At 53.4% G+C, this 15,064-nt stretch overlaps 2 protein-coding genes across 5 annotated transcripts in view; both read left to right on the forward strand.

Annotated features, from left to right (window-relative positions):
* RADIL (Rap associating with DIL domain) overlaps nt 1-15,064 on the forward strand; it is a 123,785-nt gene that overhangs the window by 73,506 nt on the left and 35,215 nt on the right. For 3 of the 4 annotated variants that reach the window (XM_024984722.2, XM_059881208.1, NM_001163934.1), the window contains 1 exon segment: nt 368-966. In XM_024984722.2, the coding sequence (XP_024840490.1) occupies nt 432-966 (535 nt within the window). In that variant the 5' untranslated portion in view covers nt 368-431. 4 annotated transcript variants of the gene reach the window in all.
* Nucleotides 9,180-13,503, forward strand: PAPOLB (poly(A) polymerase beta). The gene has a single exon (NM_001206422.2). The coding sequence runs from the start codon at nt 9,372-9,374 to the stop codon at nt 11,298-11,300; it is 1,929 nt and encodes a 642-aa protein (NP_001193351.1). The 5' UTR covers nt 9,180-9,371; the 3' UTR covers nt 11,301-13,503.

Here is a 15,064-nt window from a genome sequence, read left to right on the forward strand (position 1 = left end):
CTGTTGGCTGGCTGCGTTGCTGTGTGCACTGAGTCTCTCGGAGCACAGGTGGGGCAGGTGGCGTTTAGGGGAGGCACGCTGGACTCTGCCCTGGCTCTGGGCATCTCTTGTCTGCCCTTGGGCGACCTCGCGGAGCTTCCTAGTGATGGCTTTCCTTGAAGGGAACCCCAGCCGCTCCAGACATGCTCTGTCCCCTGCGGTCCCACCGGCTTCGGCTGTATCCTCCCTGTTTGATTGCTCCAAGGTGCTGTGTCCGCAGCTTCTGCTGGGGCAGCGGGCCCTGGGCAGCCGTCCAGTCTGGTGAAGTTCTCCCTAGCCTTGTGGGCTCCTGCTGGTCGGTGCTCACCCACCTTTCATTTTCTCCCAGGACGCGGCCTCTTCCCTGCCGCTGGCCGGAGTCCCGGGTGCTCGTCGGTGAAGACGGGCCCACCATGTTCTATGGGACCCACTTCATCATGTCCCCACCCGCCAAGAGCAAGCTGAAGCGGCAGGGCCAGCTGCTGTCCAGTGTGCTGTCCCGGACCCTGAGCTACAAGTACCGCGACCTGGACACCCCCTACTCAGGCCTGGGTGCCAGCGATGACCCTGCCGAGCTGTCCACGCAGCTCTCGGCCCCCGGGGTCCTGAAGGTGTTCGGGGACAGCGTGTGCTCAGGCACCCACTACAAGAGCGTCCTGGCCACCGGCACGTCCAGCGCCCGGGAGCTGGTGAGGGAGGCCCTGGAGCGCTACGCACTGAGCCCCGAGCGTGCCGCCCAGTTCGTGCTGTGCGATGTGGTGGGCCAGGCCAGCGGTGGCGGGCATGCGTGGCAGGCTCAGGGCTTCCGGGTGTTCGGCGACAACGAGAAGCCCCTCCTGATCCAGGAGTTATGGAAGCCCCGAGAAGGCTTGTCCCGGAGGTTTGAGCTGAGGAAGAGGTCGGAGGTGGAGGAGCTGGCCGCCAAGGACGTGGACACCATGACGGCAGGTGAGGCGGTGAAGGTGGGGGTTTGGGGGACGCGGGGGTGTCTGGAGGGGAACAGATGGAGGGGCCTGTCCACACAGCGGGTGCCTGCTGGTGCCGACTCCATGCCACCTTGTGGAGTTGTGGGGCAGGGAGGACCTCGGCCCGCGCAGGTGGCAAACGTGGTACAGAAAGGCCCTCAGCGTCTGAGGTTCCCGGGGCCTCTTGGACATGGGGCTGTGTGCTGCTGGAGGAAGGGGTCTCAGCTGTGGTGCATGAGGGACGCACTGGAGCTTGGGGCCTGGGCTGGAGGAGGCCCGGCCTGGAGGCAGTGGGTCACTGCCGCAGGCTCGCTGGGGCAGCCCGGGCCCTGAGGGGCCTGCAGCCTCTCGGGTCAGCAGGGCCGCTGCTTTGTGTCTGGCTTTTATTCACTTGGTGGAAAGAAGCTGGTTATCTTCATGGTAAGTGCCATAAAAAATATATGTTTTTTTCAAATGCCAAAAGACTCTTAAGCATATCTCGGGTCGTATTCGACTTCTCGTTCGTTTCTTATGAAAATGGTGGCTTTATGTGAGCAAATGGAGTGGTCTCATGTGGCTCAGAGCAGAGGTCATTCGGTGGCCTTGGGAGACCCATCACTTTATGTGAGCAAATGGAGTGGTCTCATGTAGCTCAGAGCAGAGGTCATTCGGTGGCCTTGGGAGACCCATCACTTGGTCCGTGGGGTCAGGGGGCTGGAGCCCTCGCTGACGTCCTGTGTGTGTCTCCAGGTGTGTTGAACACGCGTGTGCTCTGGTGTGGAGCCTGCCTTGCATGCTCAGGGTGTGGGGACAAGGGTGTGGCAGGCGGATTGATGGCCTGCGGCCTGCCAGGGCTGCCACGGGTGGTGGTGGGCGGCAGCGGAGCCCGCTACCCCTTCTGGCCTCAGTCTTGTGATCTGGAGGTTGGGTGCTCGCCTCTCAGGGGCCCCAGGGTGCAGGGGTATGTGCGGAGTCCCGACTATGACCGTCTGGGGTTTGTTCTGTGAGTTCACAGCGGAAGTGGACCTGTGATGGGCTTGGGGTCCCTCTGACAGGGCCAGGTGTGTTATCACGATGTTTTGCGGATTTGCAGGCACCTGGGAGAATGAGAAGCTGCCCAATGAGTAACTGATGTTACTGGGTTGTTTCTTTTATTGGTTTTTAAAAAAATTAATTTTATCGAAGTAGAGTTGATTTACAGTGTTGTGTTAATTTCGATGTTATTGTTTCTAATTCTCCTCGGACCAGCGCCCCAAACGCCCCACCCACAGGCCTGGCTGCAGGCTGTGGATTCCGTGCCGGCCCTGCCCTGCTGCTCCCGAGGCCCCGGCTCCTTGCTCGCCTCGCTCTAGGAGGCCTGGAAGGGGCCGCGTCACGCACATGGGCGGAGAGGTGGGTGTTCGGCTCACGGTCACCGTGTTGCCCAGCGTTTCCTCTGCTGGACGGAGAGCAGAGAGTATGTGGGCTGGGCCGGCCCCGCCGGTTCTGCGGGTCCTGGGTGGGCCCTGGGGGGCCACTCTGTGTTATGGGGGTGACTGCTTGAGCGGAGGGGGAGCAGGGCAGCCACGGGGCCGGATGCCATCTGGGGGCGCAGGGCTTTGTCTCCTGTTCCATGACACTGTTTAGATCTGTTCCTTTTATACTGTTGAGGCAGGAGAAGGCGCCCAGCTTATTCAGTCTGGGGGTGGTTTTCAGAGAAGGAGTCTATTGACCTGGGTGGGGTTTCACTGACACACTTATCTGGGCTGGAAGCGGGTTGTGTTACCTGCCTGGAGCAGGCTTCCCGGGCCCCAGGGAGTTGGCCTTTCTGGCCAGCCTCCGACTTGGGCGTGGCCTGGGTGCCCTGTGCCTCCTGGCTGGACCGTCCCCCCGGCCAGTGACCATGCTGCAGAGTGAGCACCGAGGACCCTGCAGGAGGCCCGCCCCGTCCAGCCCCGCTCCACAGTGCACGGGCGGTGGAGCTTCACCAGAGTCCAGGGCCCCTGTGTCAGGTGTCTGGGGATCCTGGTGATACCCAGCTGTGTGCACACGCTCGCACGTGTGAACTCTCAGTCTGCACTGTTCCCCCGTGTAGAGTTCGCTGCAGCCCCTGGGTCCCCAGGTGCCCCTCACCTCCTAGTGCGCCCCGGGGTCCAGGGCCCCCGCCTCCTCGTGATGGCGGGGCCTGCAGAGAGACTGAAGGGTGAAGGTGTTGCTGTCGGGGGGGTGGTCTGTGAGCCCCTCTGACTGCTCCTCCCTGGCGGCCTCTGCCGCTGTTTCTAACACTAGTGTCTCCAGAGAAGGGGCGCCCCACCTCCTGGGTGGCCCGTGATGAGCCCCGAGATGCTGTAGGTGCCCTGAGTGACCCGAGTGTCACCGAAGGCTGTGAGGCGGTGTGGGCTGTGGTGGGCACCCAGACACCAGATTCCCTGCCTCCTTCCCTGAAGATGGGTGACGGTGTCTCTAGCCCCTGGGAGTGGACGGTCCACCTCGTCGGGAGAAGGGTGCGAGAGGACTGGACCGCCTGTGTGGACATGTGTGCATGTGTGTGGACGAGTGCGCGTGGACACGTGCGGATGTGAACGAGTGCCCGCCTCCCTAGGTGTCAGGTTACTGAACAGTCACGACGATAGTGGTTTTCCCATTTGGTCCTCACGTCAGAAGAGCGCCTGTGTGGGGCTCACTGGTTGTGCCAGGTTAAAAGCCCCCTCGTGCATCCTGGAGGCTCCAGGAGCCCCCAAGTCATCCTTGGGCGACCGGGACGCCCCTCCTGGCCAGGCGGTGGAAGGCGCCGTCCGAGGGCGCTGGAGGAAGACCCCGCGCGGCGCTCCAGGACCGTCCGGCTGTCATTACGTGCCCGTAGTGTGTGTGTGGGCAGTGCTGGCGCATGTTTTCCATAAATACTGCCTTTTCCCAGCTGCCAGCCTGCCCACGATTTCCAGAGGATGGCAGCCCCGTGTGGTGCGGGCGGGGGCCAGAGCTGCTCCCGCCTGTTCCCAGAGGCTGGCATCCAGGGCTTATGCCCCGTGGAGAGGGCTCTGGGCCTGTCCCCTGGAAAAAGGTGGCAGTCACTTCTGCTGACCCCGGGGAGGGCTGTGGGCCATGTGGTTTTCGTCAGTGGTGAGGGAAGGCAAGAGCGTGGGGTTGTTTTGTGTCCCGGATCAGAGGCGAGCTTGTGAGCTGGGTTCTCACCCACAGCCCCAGGGCACTCCGGGCCGGCAGGTCTCTGCTGTCGGGGCCGCCCTGGGCCCAGTAGGACGCTTAGCTCCGTCCCAGCCTTGCCCCCCAGTTGTGACAACCACAGATGTCTCTGGGCCTGGCTGGGTGGCCAGGGGGCAAGTTCGCCCTCAAGTGGGAACCACTGATTTGGACGCGGTGGCCTTGACAAGGCAGGAACTCAGCCTGCCGGCTGCGCCTGTGCCTCCTGCAGGTGCCCGAGGCCGTGTGTCCTGGGCCCTCGGCCAGGCTGGGCATTGGGGCCCCGCCTAAGGGACTGGGGTGCCTTCCTTGCGGCCTGCCTGGCCTTGTTCCCGTCTGGGAGGCAGGGCCTCCTTGACTCTGGGTGCCCTCTTCTGAGGGAGGCAAGCTGAGAGGGTTTCTAAAGCTGCTGTGTCGTGAGGTTCTCTCTGCAGGGACGTCTCTGCATCAGCCCTGGGCTTGTCCCCATCGTCCTGCGGTGTCAGTGTGGTCTGGCACACAGCAGGTGCTCGTTAAATGCCTGCTTAAGGGTTGATGCAAACTAGAAGGGCAAGCTCCTCTGTAGGTCTGGGCTTCAAGGTGCACCTCAGGCTGCAGGGCTGGGATTGGTTTTTTCTGCGGGGTGTGGGCGGTGGGGTGGCCTGCAGGGGGCTTGGGTGCCCACCAGCGCGGACTGGGGCTCGAGTGAGGAGGAACGCGCTGCTCTGGCACCGACCACGGGGCCTGCCGGCCTCCCATCTCCTCCGAGGCTGGCTGGAGGGGCTGGCGGGGGCGGGCCTGTCATCTGAGCAGCCGACTGGGCGTGTGTTTGCTGTCCCACCCCGTCCACGGAGGGGTGGACAGGCCTGAGCCCTGACTAAACTGGGGTGTCCAGGCGTCTGGTGAGGCCGCTGCTGTCTCAGCGGCTGTGTGCTGTGAATTCTGTCCCGCACCCCCCAGCTTCTCGGTGCTGTTTGCTTTTGACCTTTTTTTCCTCCTGCCATGAATCTGATGTTTCATAACATGTCTCTCAGGATGAAGGAGGTGATCTGGATTCTTTTCTCTCACTGAAGAGCAGCTGTCTCTTGAGACTTGAACAAGACTCCCCTTGAGCCTGTTCTCAGCGACAGTCACTGTGGGAAAACTCTAGTTTACGTGTGGGTAAAAGCAAGACAATGGCCAACTTTCCCCATCAGTCTAAAACTAGAAAATCAACTGAGCCTAAAAGACGTCTTTGAGGATCTGTATTATTTATTTTTGGCTGTGCTGGGTCGCTGCTGTTGTGTGTGGAAGGGGGCTACTCTGTTGCGGCGCACGGGCTGCTCACTGCGGTGGTTTCTCGCTGCAGAGCACAGGCTCCCAGGCACACGGGTCAGGATTGCAGGCTCAGGAGTCGTGGCTCTCGGGCTCTAGAGTGCGGGCTTGGTAGTTAAGGCACACCGGCTTAGTTGGCTCCGAGGAATGTGGTGTCTTCCCAGACTACAGATCAGATCCATGTCCCCTGCATTGGCAGGTAGATTCTTATCCATTGTACCACGAGGGAAGGCTGTTCTTGAGGATTTTTAATTCAAAGAGAACATAAAGTTGGTTAGCTGCTAACAAACCAGTTTCATTCTTCGATTCACTGCTTAGATTAAAAAAAAAAAAACATTACAGGCTTTAGTGTCACATTGAGGCGGGGTGTTGGAAGGAAGCCTAGAAGCCCTGTCTCCTGAGCCCGATGTACCCACCTGGGGCCTGGCTGGCAGCACCTTCCCCTGCCGCCCCCCGGAGACTTCAGGCCACGTCATCTAAGGAGCCTTCGAAGGCTCACCGCTTAACACACAAGACATGGGGCGATCCGATCTGGTGCAGAATGTCTGAAAGACACAAAACTCTCAAAATTGACAACACTAAGGAACTGGCTAAAGTATGGCTAGGGACGGTGCAAAGAAGAAAAAGTGAAGTTGGATCCTCACTCCGAATAGTTTAAAAACCCCCACATCAGAGATAAAGTTATAGAGCTAAAATAAAGATTTCATAAATAAGGCTTCAATTCAGTCACTCAGTTGTGTCTAACTCTTTTCGACCCCATGGACTGCAGCACGCCAGGCCTCCCTGGCCATCACCAACTCCTGGAGCTTGTTCAAACTCATGTCCATCAAGTCGGTGATGCCATCCAACCATCTCATCCTCTGTCGTCTCCTTCTCCTCCCGCCTTCAATCTTTCCCAGCATCAGGGTCTTTTGCAGTGAGTCAGTTCTTTGCATCAGGTGGCCAAAGGATTGGAGTTTCAGCATCAGTCCTTCCAGTGAACACCCAGGACTGATCTCCTTCAGAATGGACTGGTTGGATCTCCTTGCAGTCCAAGGGACTCTCAAGAGTCTTCTCCAACACCACAGTTCAAAAGCGTCAATTCTTCAGTGCTCAGCTTTCTTTATAGGACACAAACTGGGGGGGAAAGGCAGATGAATCTGACTATATTGAAGTTTAAGCTTTCTTTCCACCTACAGACATTATATACTATGTAATAAGATACAACGTTTAGTTCTGTTTGTGGTGCTGCGTGTAAATTCAGCTCTTTTTTGCAGCATTGCTTTTGCTTGAGGCACGGCTTCCACCACTTGCTTGTGTGCTCCATGATCCATTCTCCTAATCGTGGGCACTCAGGCTGCATCCTCTTCTTCCTGCTACAGACCGTGGGACACTGACCCTCTCCAGGGCCTGTGCCAAGTCCCCTGGGGGTCGCCACTAGGGAACGGCGCTTCTGGATTACTGTGGGACAGCAGCTCTGCAGACAGGCTGCCTGCTTTCTTGTATAGCCATTCCGTATCCTTAAGCATTGAGTATGCGCCCCCGCCCCATGGAAATCTTCCCGGAAATAGGTTAAAATCAGAAGGTGCTGCAGGGTCACAGGATGCTGGAGTCATGCGGCCAGAGAGATGCCCGGTACCGGTGGGCGTGAGCGGCTGTGAACTGAGTTGTGAGATGATTTTCCTGAGTCAGAGTGTAACTTTGAAAGGGTCCCTTGGCCTTAACAAAACTCAAGAGATGGGCCTTGTGGATATTGATTAGCCAGGGATTTGACGGTGAAGGAATTTTCCTTTTCAGATACTTACTTGGCTGTGCCAGGTCTTGGTTGCAGCAGTGGCATCTTTAGTCACGGCATGCGAACTCTTAGATGTGGCCCGTGGGATCTAGTTCCCTTACTGGGGATCAAATCCAGGCCTCCTCCTTTAGGAGGCCAGTGTGAGTCTACTCGAGGTCAAAGAAGGTGTGCACCATTGAAGCCACTGTGTTAAGCAACATGGTCACTAGAGGTCCTCCTGGCAGCTGTGTTGCTAGAACGTTTAGCACGCATACCACGTTGAAATAGGTTGAGAAAGTGGTGCTTATATTTCTGGCAATATGTGGGGTTAATTAGCCTGGAAGATCTTTCTGTATAAAGTACCTGGAAGTGCTGGATGAACTGTAACAATTCTCCTTTTAGATGCATAGCTGAGAACCTCCCCAAATAAAGGAATCCCTAGGGGTGAAGAAAAATGAGAAAATGAGGGCCTTAGAATCTGAGCTGATGATGAAGCCACAGTTGCCTTGCAGGTATTTGCCAGTCTTTGTAACCGAGAGACTTAAGTTTAATAGCTGTCCAAGAAAGATGTAGGGAGCTGGAACTGAAACCTCATATATATTTGGAAACTATAAAGGTGGACACACTCAATGAAAAGACAAAATAGGAAGAGTTTGCTACCTGGTAAAAGATGACAGAGTTCTCTCTCTTGACCTGGGCTCTGGGTGGGAAAAACTGAATATTCTTTCCTAGAATTGAAAAGCACTCTTCCCCTCACGTTTGGAGTTCAGAATTGTACTATTTAAGTGATGTGGATACGAAATTACATTGTACATAATTTGATGATGTACAAGGACATCCGATAGAACAAAGTACTCTTTGGAAGGACATGCTTCCACACAGGTCTCCCAAATCTGGCCAGAGATGAGCTCACAACCCCAAATAACAAGACACATGAAGTGATGCTACTTGAAATGAGTCAGTAGAAAACTGTAGACTCAAATTCTCAAGAACCTGGGAACTGGAACCCTTAGTTATAAAATATTGAGTAAGTAGATTTAAACTATTTAATGAAATAAAAGGTAGAAAGGAAACAGGAAAGAACAGAATGTCATCCCAAAAGGCAGGGAGGATTTGGAAAAGAAAAAGATGCTTTTAGTAATAAAAATGCAAGTTCATAAAGGGACACTTTGGTGATGGCTTAAACAGCAGACTAGATATGTCTGAAGAGAACTAGAGAACAAGGTAGGCCCGGCATCATGCAGACAGAAACGGGCTGAGAGTCATGGGGAGCTGATGAGAAGGTCTGTCACATGTCCCCACGAAGAGGGCCAAGAGAATGGAGCGAGGACATACCCCACGGACGTGCCCGAGAGTCACCCGGGAGCATGACTCGGCGTTCGCCGCGTGAGATGAACGAGAGGTTCGCCCCTTGCTCCCTGGTGGCGATGCCGCAGGACACTTCAGACGGATTTTTACAGCTGTCACAAAGACGAGACCGGCGAGCAGCAGGCTAGCGGGCTGCAGACTCCACACCGGGAGCCGCAGAAACCAGAGGTCAGCAGATGGGACCCTCGGAGCTGGACAGGACAGGACCGAGATCCCGGAGTTGCGGTCGCGGCTGCCCCGCCACCCAGGTAGCCGACCACGGGGCACGCGACAGAGCAGCTCCCCCACAACGGACCCCGCTGTGCAGGGGTCCTCAAGGACGGGCATGAGGGCAGAGGGCCCCTGAAGGTGCCGCGGGAGACGACGGAGACCCGGCGAAGAGGAAATGGCTAGCGAGCAGATGGACGGTAGGTCTGGGCAAACGTCCCACACGGCTTTGACACGGCCGGAGCCGGGGGCGCACCCCTGCTTGCCCGGACTGGCCAGATGCTGGGGCGGAGCCCCCGGAACTACAGCCCCCGTGAGGCTCTGCGCGTGCGCATGCGCCGTGGCAGGCGTGGCGGGCGCGGCGACTGGCGTGCGTGGCGCGCGGCGTGGCGTGCGTGGGCGTTCTAGAACGCAGCGGCGAGGGCCCAGGCGCCATGTTGGGGCCGAGGGGACCGCGGAGAGGTGCTTGAAGCGGCGGGAGCGGAGCGGGAGCGGGTCGGACCTGGGCTGGTAGGAGCCCCGCCCCTCCCGCCTCAGCGGATCATGACCCGGGCGGCGGCCACGGAGGTCGCGGTGGCGGGGGACGCGGCGTGGCGGGGCCAGCGCTAGAGATGATGCCGTTTCCGGTGACCACCCTGGGACCACAGCGGACCCCGCCGCCGCCCAAGCACTACGGCATCTCTTCCCCCATCAGTTTAGCACCCCCCAGGGAGACTGACTGCATACTTACCCAGAAATTAATTGAAACTCTGAAGCCCTTCGGGGTTTTTGAAGAGGAAGAGGAACTGCAGCGCAGGATTTTAATTTTGGAGAAATTAAATAATCTGGTAAAGGAATGGATACGAGAAATCAGTGAAAGCAAGAGTCTTCCACAAGCTGTAATTGAAAATGTTGGAGGGAAAATCTTTACATTTGGTTCTTACAGGTTAGGGGTGCATACGAAAGGTGCAGATATCGATGCGTTGTGCGTGGCACCGAGACACGTTGATCGAAGCGACTTTTTCACTTCCTTCTATGATAAATTGAAACTACATGAAGAAGTAAAGGATTTAAGGGCTGTTGAGGAGGCATTTGTACCAGTTATCAAACTCTGTTTCGATGGGATAGAGATTGATATTTTGTTTGCAAGATTAGCACTGCAGACTATTCCTGAAGATTTGGACCTAAGAGATGACAGTCTGCTTAAAAACTTAGATATAAGATGCATAAGAAGCCTTAATGGTTGCCGGGTAACTGATGAGATTTTACATCTAGTACCAAACATTGACAACTTCAGATTAACTCTGAGAGCCATCAAGCTGTGGGCCAAATGCCACAATATTTATTCCAATATACTAGGTTTCCTCGGTGGTGTTTCCTGGGCGATGCTAGTAGCAAGAACTTGCCAGCTTTATCCAAATGCCATAGCATCAACTCTTGTCCGTAAATTTTTCTTGGTGTTTTCTGAGTGGGAATGGCCGAATCCAGTGCTACTGAAAGAGCCCGAAGAACGGAATCTGAATTTGCCTGTCTGGGACCCAAGAGTAAGTCCCAGTGATAGGTACCATCTCATGCCCATAATCACACCAGCATACCCACAGCAGAACTCCACCTACAATGTGTCTGTTTCAACACGGATGGTCATGATTGAAGAGTTTAAGCAAGGGCTTGCTATCACACATGAGATTTTGCTGAGTAAGGCAGAGTGGTCCAAACTTTTCGAAGCGCCCAGCTTCTTCCAGAAGTACAAGCATTATATTGTGCTTCTGGCAAGTGCGCCAACAGAGAAACAACATCTAGAGTGGGTGGGTTTGGTGGAATCAAAAATCCGAATTCTGGTCGGAAGCTTGGAGAAGAATGAATTTATTACACTGGCTCATGTGAATCCTCAGTCGTTTCCAGCACCCAAGGAGAGTCCTGACAAGGAAGAATTTCGTACAATGTGGGTGATTGGGTTAGTGTTAAAAAAACCAGAAAACTCTGAAGTTCTCAGTATTGACCTCACCTATGATATCCAGTCTTTCACAGACACTGTGTATAGGCAAGCGATAAATAGTAAAATGTTTGAGATGGACATGAAAATTGCTGCAATGCATTTGAAAAGAAAGGAACTTCATCAACTACTGCCTAATCATGTGCTTCAGAAAAAGAAAACACTTTCTACAGAAGGTGTCAGATTGACAGCCTTGGATGACGGCAGCCTTGACTTGTCTGTCAACGGTGAGAACAGCACACCTGTGTCGTCACTTCCTGCTGCTTCGAAGACTGGCCCAGTGACTGGCAGCACTCAAGGCAGAAACAGTCCTGCCCCGGTGGCAATGGCAGCATCTGTGACTGGCGTACAGTTTCCTGAAGTTTCCTTGCAGCAAGCAAATCCCAGCGACAGCCTGGGGGGTGCGTCCAGCGAAAGCATCCCTCAGACTGCTCCACAGCCAGCTGTTCCTCCAGCACCGAAGCCCATGGTCACCAGAGTCGTTTCCTCAACACGGCTGGTCAGCCATCCACCCAGGCCTTCAGGGAGCGCAGCAACAAGCATAGCTAATCCTATCGTAGGAGTCTAGAGGACATTGTCGCGTCACCAAGAAGAAAGGACCAAGGCAGCCAAAACAGAAGAGGAATGTTCTCAGAGAGAGACCAGTGTGACTCGATTGAAAACTATTCAGACAGCAGCTTTTGTTGGCCTCACGGGGAACATCCACTGCAGACCTTCCCAGTACCCCTGCTCTCCCTGCAGATCCTATTCCTGTTATCAAGAATTCAATAAAACAGATTGAACTGAGAAAAACACCTCGAGGTCCATAAACAGTATCTGCCAACTCAGCCTGCTGTCTTCACATGCTAATGGAGGAGAATGAAGGGTACCAGACTAGATACGATTCCAGATAGGTCTAGTAGGTGTATTTGGTGACTTCTCTTATGGGCTAATCTTGATCAGAAGTCCAGGTTAGTATGTGAAGCTGGAAGTACTGTTACTAATGTGTCAGGATACTTACGTGTTAGCCACAGTTATGCTATTTCAAAGGACACCTGCCCTTTAGGAGGAAAAAACCCCTCCAGCTATATTTGTACCCTTGACTGACATCTGGACGGGATTGATGTTGGGTGCATTGTTGGGGGAAGTTTGCAATACAAACTGGTATCAGAATTCCTTATGCTGATGATGCACTTTATGTATATTTTTATTAGAAAGTAGAACTAATTTTAGCCTTTTCAGCTTGATGGATTTCAGTTTTTTCCTGAAGGGCGTTCTTCATTATTAATCTTGTGGTGGGTTCCCATTGTGTGGCGAGTGGTGTGCTGTGCTTCACAGGCATCGAGGCCACCTGGCTCAGCCCTGTGAGGTCACCCTTTCAGACCAAGTACCAGCTCTTAGGATATGCGCTTGGCGCTGGAGCAGTAATTAGTAAGTGTTTGGTTTTGATGGGACAGGATCAAGAAAGGAGACACTGGTTTCATCTGTACAGCTGTTTGAGGGTGCGAACAATCAGCAGTCAGACGGCAGATACTGTATGGAGCTAACAAAGCTCCATGTTCTCTTATCCTTAATCATTTGTCTTAAAACAAGGAAAAACTTCCTGTACCCCCCACCCCCACTGCCTTCTCTGCTTGTGTGCACAAGATGCGCTTGTATATTGTTTCACAGAAAACTCAGTATGCTCGTGTTTTCTCAACCATGATGTGAAACCAACAGTCCTGTGGCCCCCTGGCTAGTATTGAGTGAAGTTTTACTAAAAGTAATTCCTGTGAAGCATGTTATCCATCTTGGATGGCCGTTCAGTCTCCACGTAAGAGAAGATGTGTATACTCCACAGAATACCTGCTTATGGTAAAGTTAATTTCTAATTTAAACGTGTAAGCAAAAGCATTTTCTCTAGAATTTTAAATCAATTTTTATTTGTAATGACTTACTAAAATTCATTAGTGAAATTTACATGTAGAAACATAAAAAGTTTCTAGCAAGCACTTGACATCTGGTCAGCTTTCTACTCATTTATCCTGCAAAAGATTTAAAATACCTTTCTTTAAATTAAAAAAAAAAAAAAAGACCGCTCATAGTTAAGCCGCAGAACATTCATGTTGAAACCAGGAATGCCCGCGCTTGTAGGTGATGAGAGCTCGGTCTTACTCTGGGCGTAGTAGCACACCTAACAGGTTTTCCACAGCCTGGTTCTGGTTCTTCCCATCCCCTGTCAGTGTTCCTTTTTACCACACGTGCATTTTTCATCTCAAACTGCAGCTTCTTAAACTCTTTCCCCGTCCTTCTGAATAATTCCCCCAAAGTTGGATTCTAGTCGTTTCTGTTGTGGGCTGTGCAGTAATTGAGACTCTGTTCACCATGACCTCCTGACGCCTAGTACACGGTGTTCCTGCTACCTGTGTGGTCCTCTTCCCTTCTGCTACAATAAAATCAGGTGACGTGTGTACAGTACCTGTGTATTTTGAATAGCTGTTGTGTCACTGAAATTGCCAGGCACAAATTTAGTCCTGTCGTTTTGTTCACACATTGGGGGAAAATTAGTTTATTAAATGTTTCGTGTAATTGTACTTGTTTTTCCAAGCTGGAAAGTTGGAGCTTTTTAATTCTAGTTTTCATTACCTGAATATCGGACTATTTTTTCATACTGTGTGCGTAGTGTCTCATGACTGGAGTTTGCTTTGTTTTATAGTATCTGTACTCCTTGTATTTTTCAAGCGCTATTTTGAAAAGAGATGATGTATTTCTCCATTAAAAAAAAAAAAACAATAAAAATAAACGAGAAAGAAGCAAGCAGAGGGATTTAAACCTGAGGATAACAGTTCAGCTGTTCTTACAGTGCTCCAGCAGGGAGAGACGCTGATGAACCTGTCCACTTTATTTGAAGTCTAGAGTTCATGTTACAGCGTTAGGGAGAAGCCTGAAAAGATTAACACTTCATTTCAAGCATGCTGACCCCACAGCCAGACTAGGGCCTTAAGCAGCAGCACTGAACACATGGCCTCTGGCTTTCCTTCTGAGCCAGCCTGACCAGAAGCAGCTTGGCCCCCTGCCTGCCCCCCCAGGCTCCTGTACGGGATGCTGTGGCGGGGAGGGGTCTTGTGGTGAGGAAGAGCTGGAGTGGGTGCTGGCAGAGGGGCGCCCCAGGCGGCGGGGCAGGGGGCACCGACAGTGCCAGCCCTGCTTCTGAACAGGAGGCTTCAGCCAGCGGTGGGGAGGGGACCCAGGGCCGCACACTGCGCCTTCCAGCCCCGGCAGTGGCCTCCGGAGACCTTTCTGTATTGAAGCGGACAAAAATAGTATTTTAGAAAAGTCTTAAAGTTCCAAAAGAATTTTCTTCACTAAAAAAAATTTCTGAGAGCATCTTACTTTGTCGTAAAAGCAATAAACCACTTTCTTTTGGGGGAAAATGGTTAAAAAATAGAGTTAAAAAATTCCTAATTCAAAAGAAGGTAGGGAGGGCACTTCGCTGGTGACCCAGTGATTACACCTCAGCACTTGTAAGGCAGGGGCGAGCGTCCATCCGTGGTCAGGGAACAGAGAGCCCGCGTGCCGGCTGAGCTGCCCGGTGCAAGTCTCTCAGAGAAAGCCAGGAACGAGGCAGGTGGGAAGTCCCCCCGTCTAAGATGGGGGACATGAAGCCAAGTACGTCACTGTACGCATAAGTGGGCTAAACATCCTGACTAAAGCGGAGGTTGTCGGAGTCTGTGGAAAAACTGCGTTCAGCTGCTTACGCTCTGTTTACGAGCGGCACACCCAGAATGTAAGACCTGAGAGAGAGGAAGGAAGGCCAACAAAAAGCTCTTAGAGTGACAGTGTCATCCAAACGCTTCAAGCTGAAAATAATTGCCAGGGGCAGAAGGGACCGGTGCGGCAGGGAGAGGAGAGGAGCTGCGGCAGGAAGGGGCGCGGCTTTGTGTCCACATCTAAGAGCCTCAAGGTAAACAGGTCACGGTCTGCCAGAAGCGTCCCTGTCGCAGAACGTTTTTACACAGCTCCTTTCGTTAATTGATGTTAAGCAGACAAAAAGGGAATAGTTTTGAACATACAACAGGAGTTGGCAAACATTTCTTGTAAAGGGCTAGGTGGTGGCGGAATGGTGCTCAGTCGTGTCCGACTCTACGACCCCAGGGACTGCAGCTCGCCAGGCTCCTCTGTCCGTGGGACTTTTTAAGCAAGAGTACTGGAGTGGGTAGCAGTTTCCTCTTCTAAGGGATTTTCCCCAGCCAGGGATCAAACTGGAGTCTCCTCCGTCTCCTGCATGGCAGGCGGATTCTTTACCCCGAGCCACCAGGGAAGCCCATAAAGGGCCAGCTAGGAAGTGTTTTCAGTCTTGTGAGGGTCTGCAGT

Source organism: Bos taurus, chromosome 25 (assembly GCF_002263795.3).
Source record: "Bos taurus isolate L1 Dominette 01449 registration number 42190680 breed Hereford chromosome 25, ARS-UCD2.0, whole genome shotgun sequence".
Classification (NCBI taxonomy): domain Eukaryota; kingdom Metazoa; phylum Chordata; class Mammalia; order Artiodactyla; family Bovidae; genus Bos; species Bos taurus.

What these genes read in the sequence shown, in the direction of transcription:
- PAPOLB (NM_001206422.2), top strand. Translation starts at nt 9,372, where the DNA reads ATGATGCCGTTTCCGGTGACCACCCTGGGACCACAGCGGACCCCGCCG.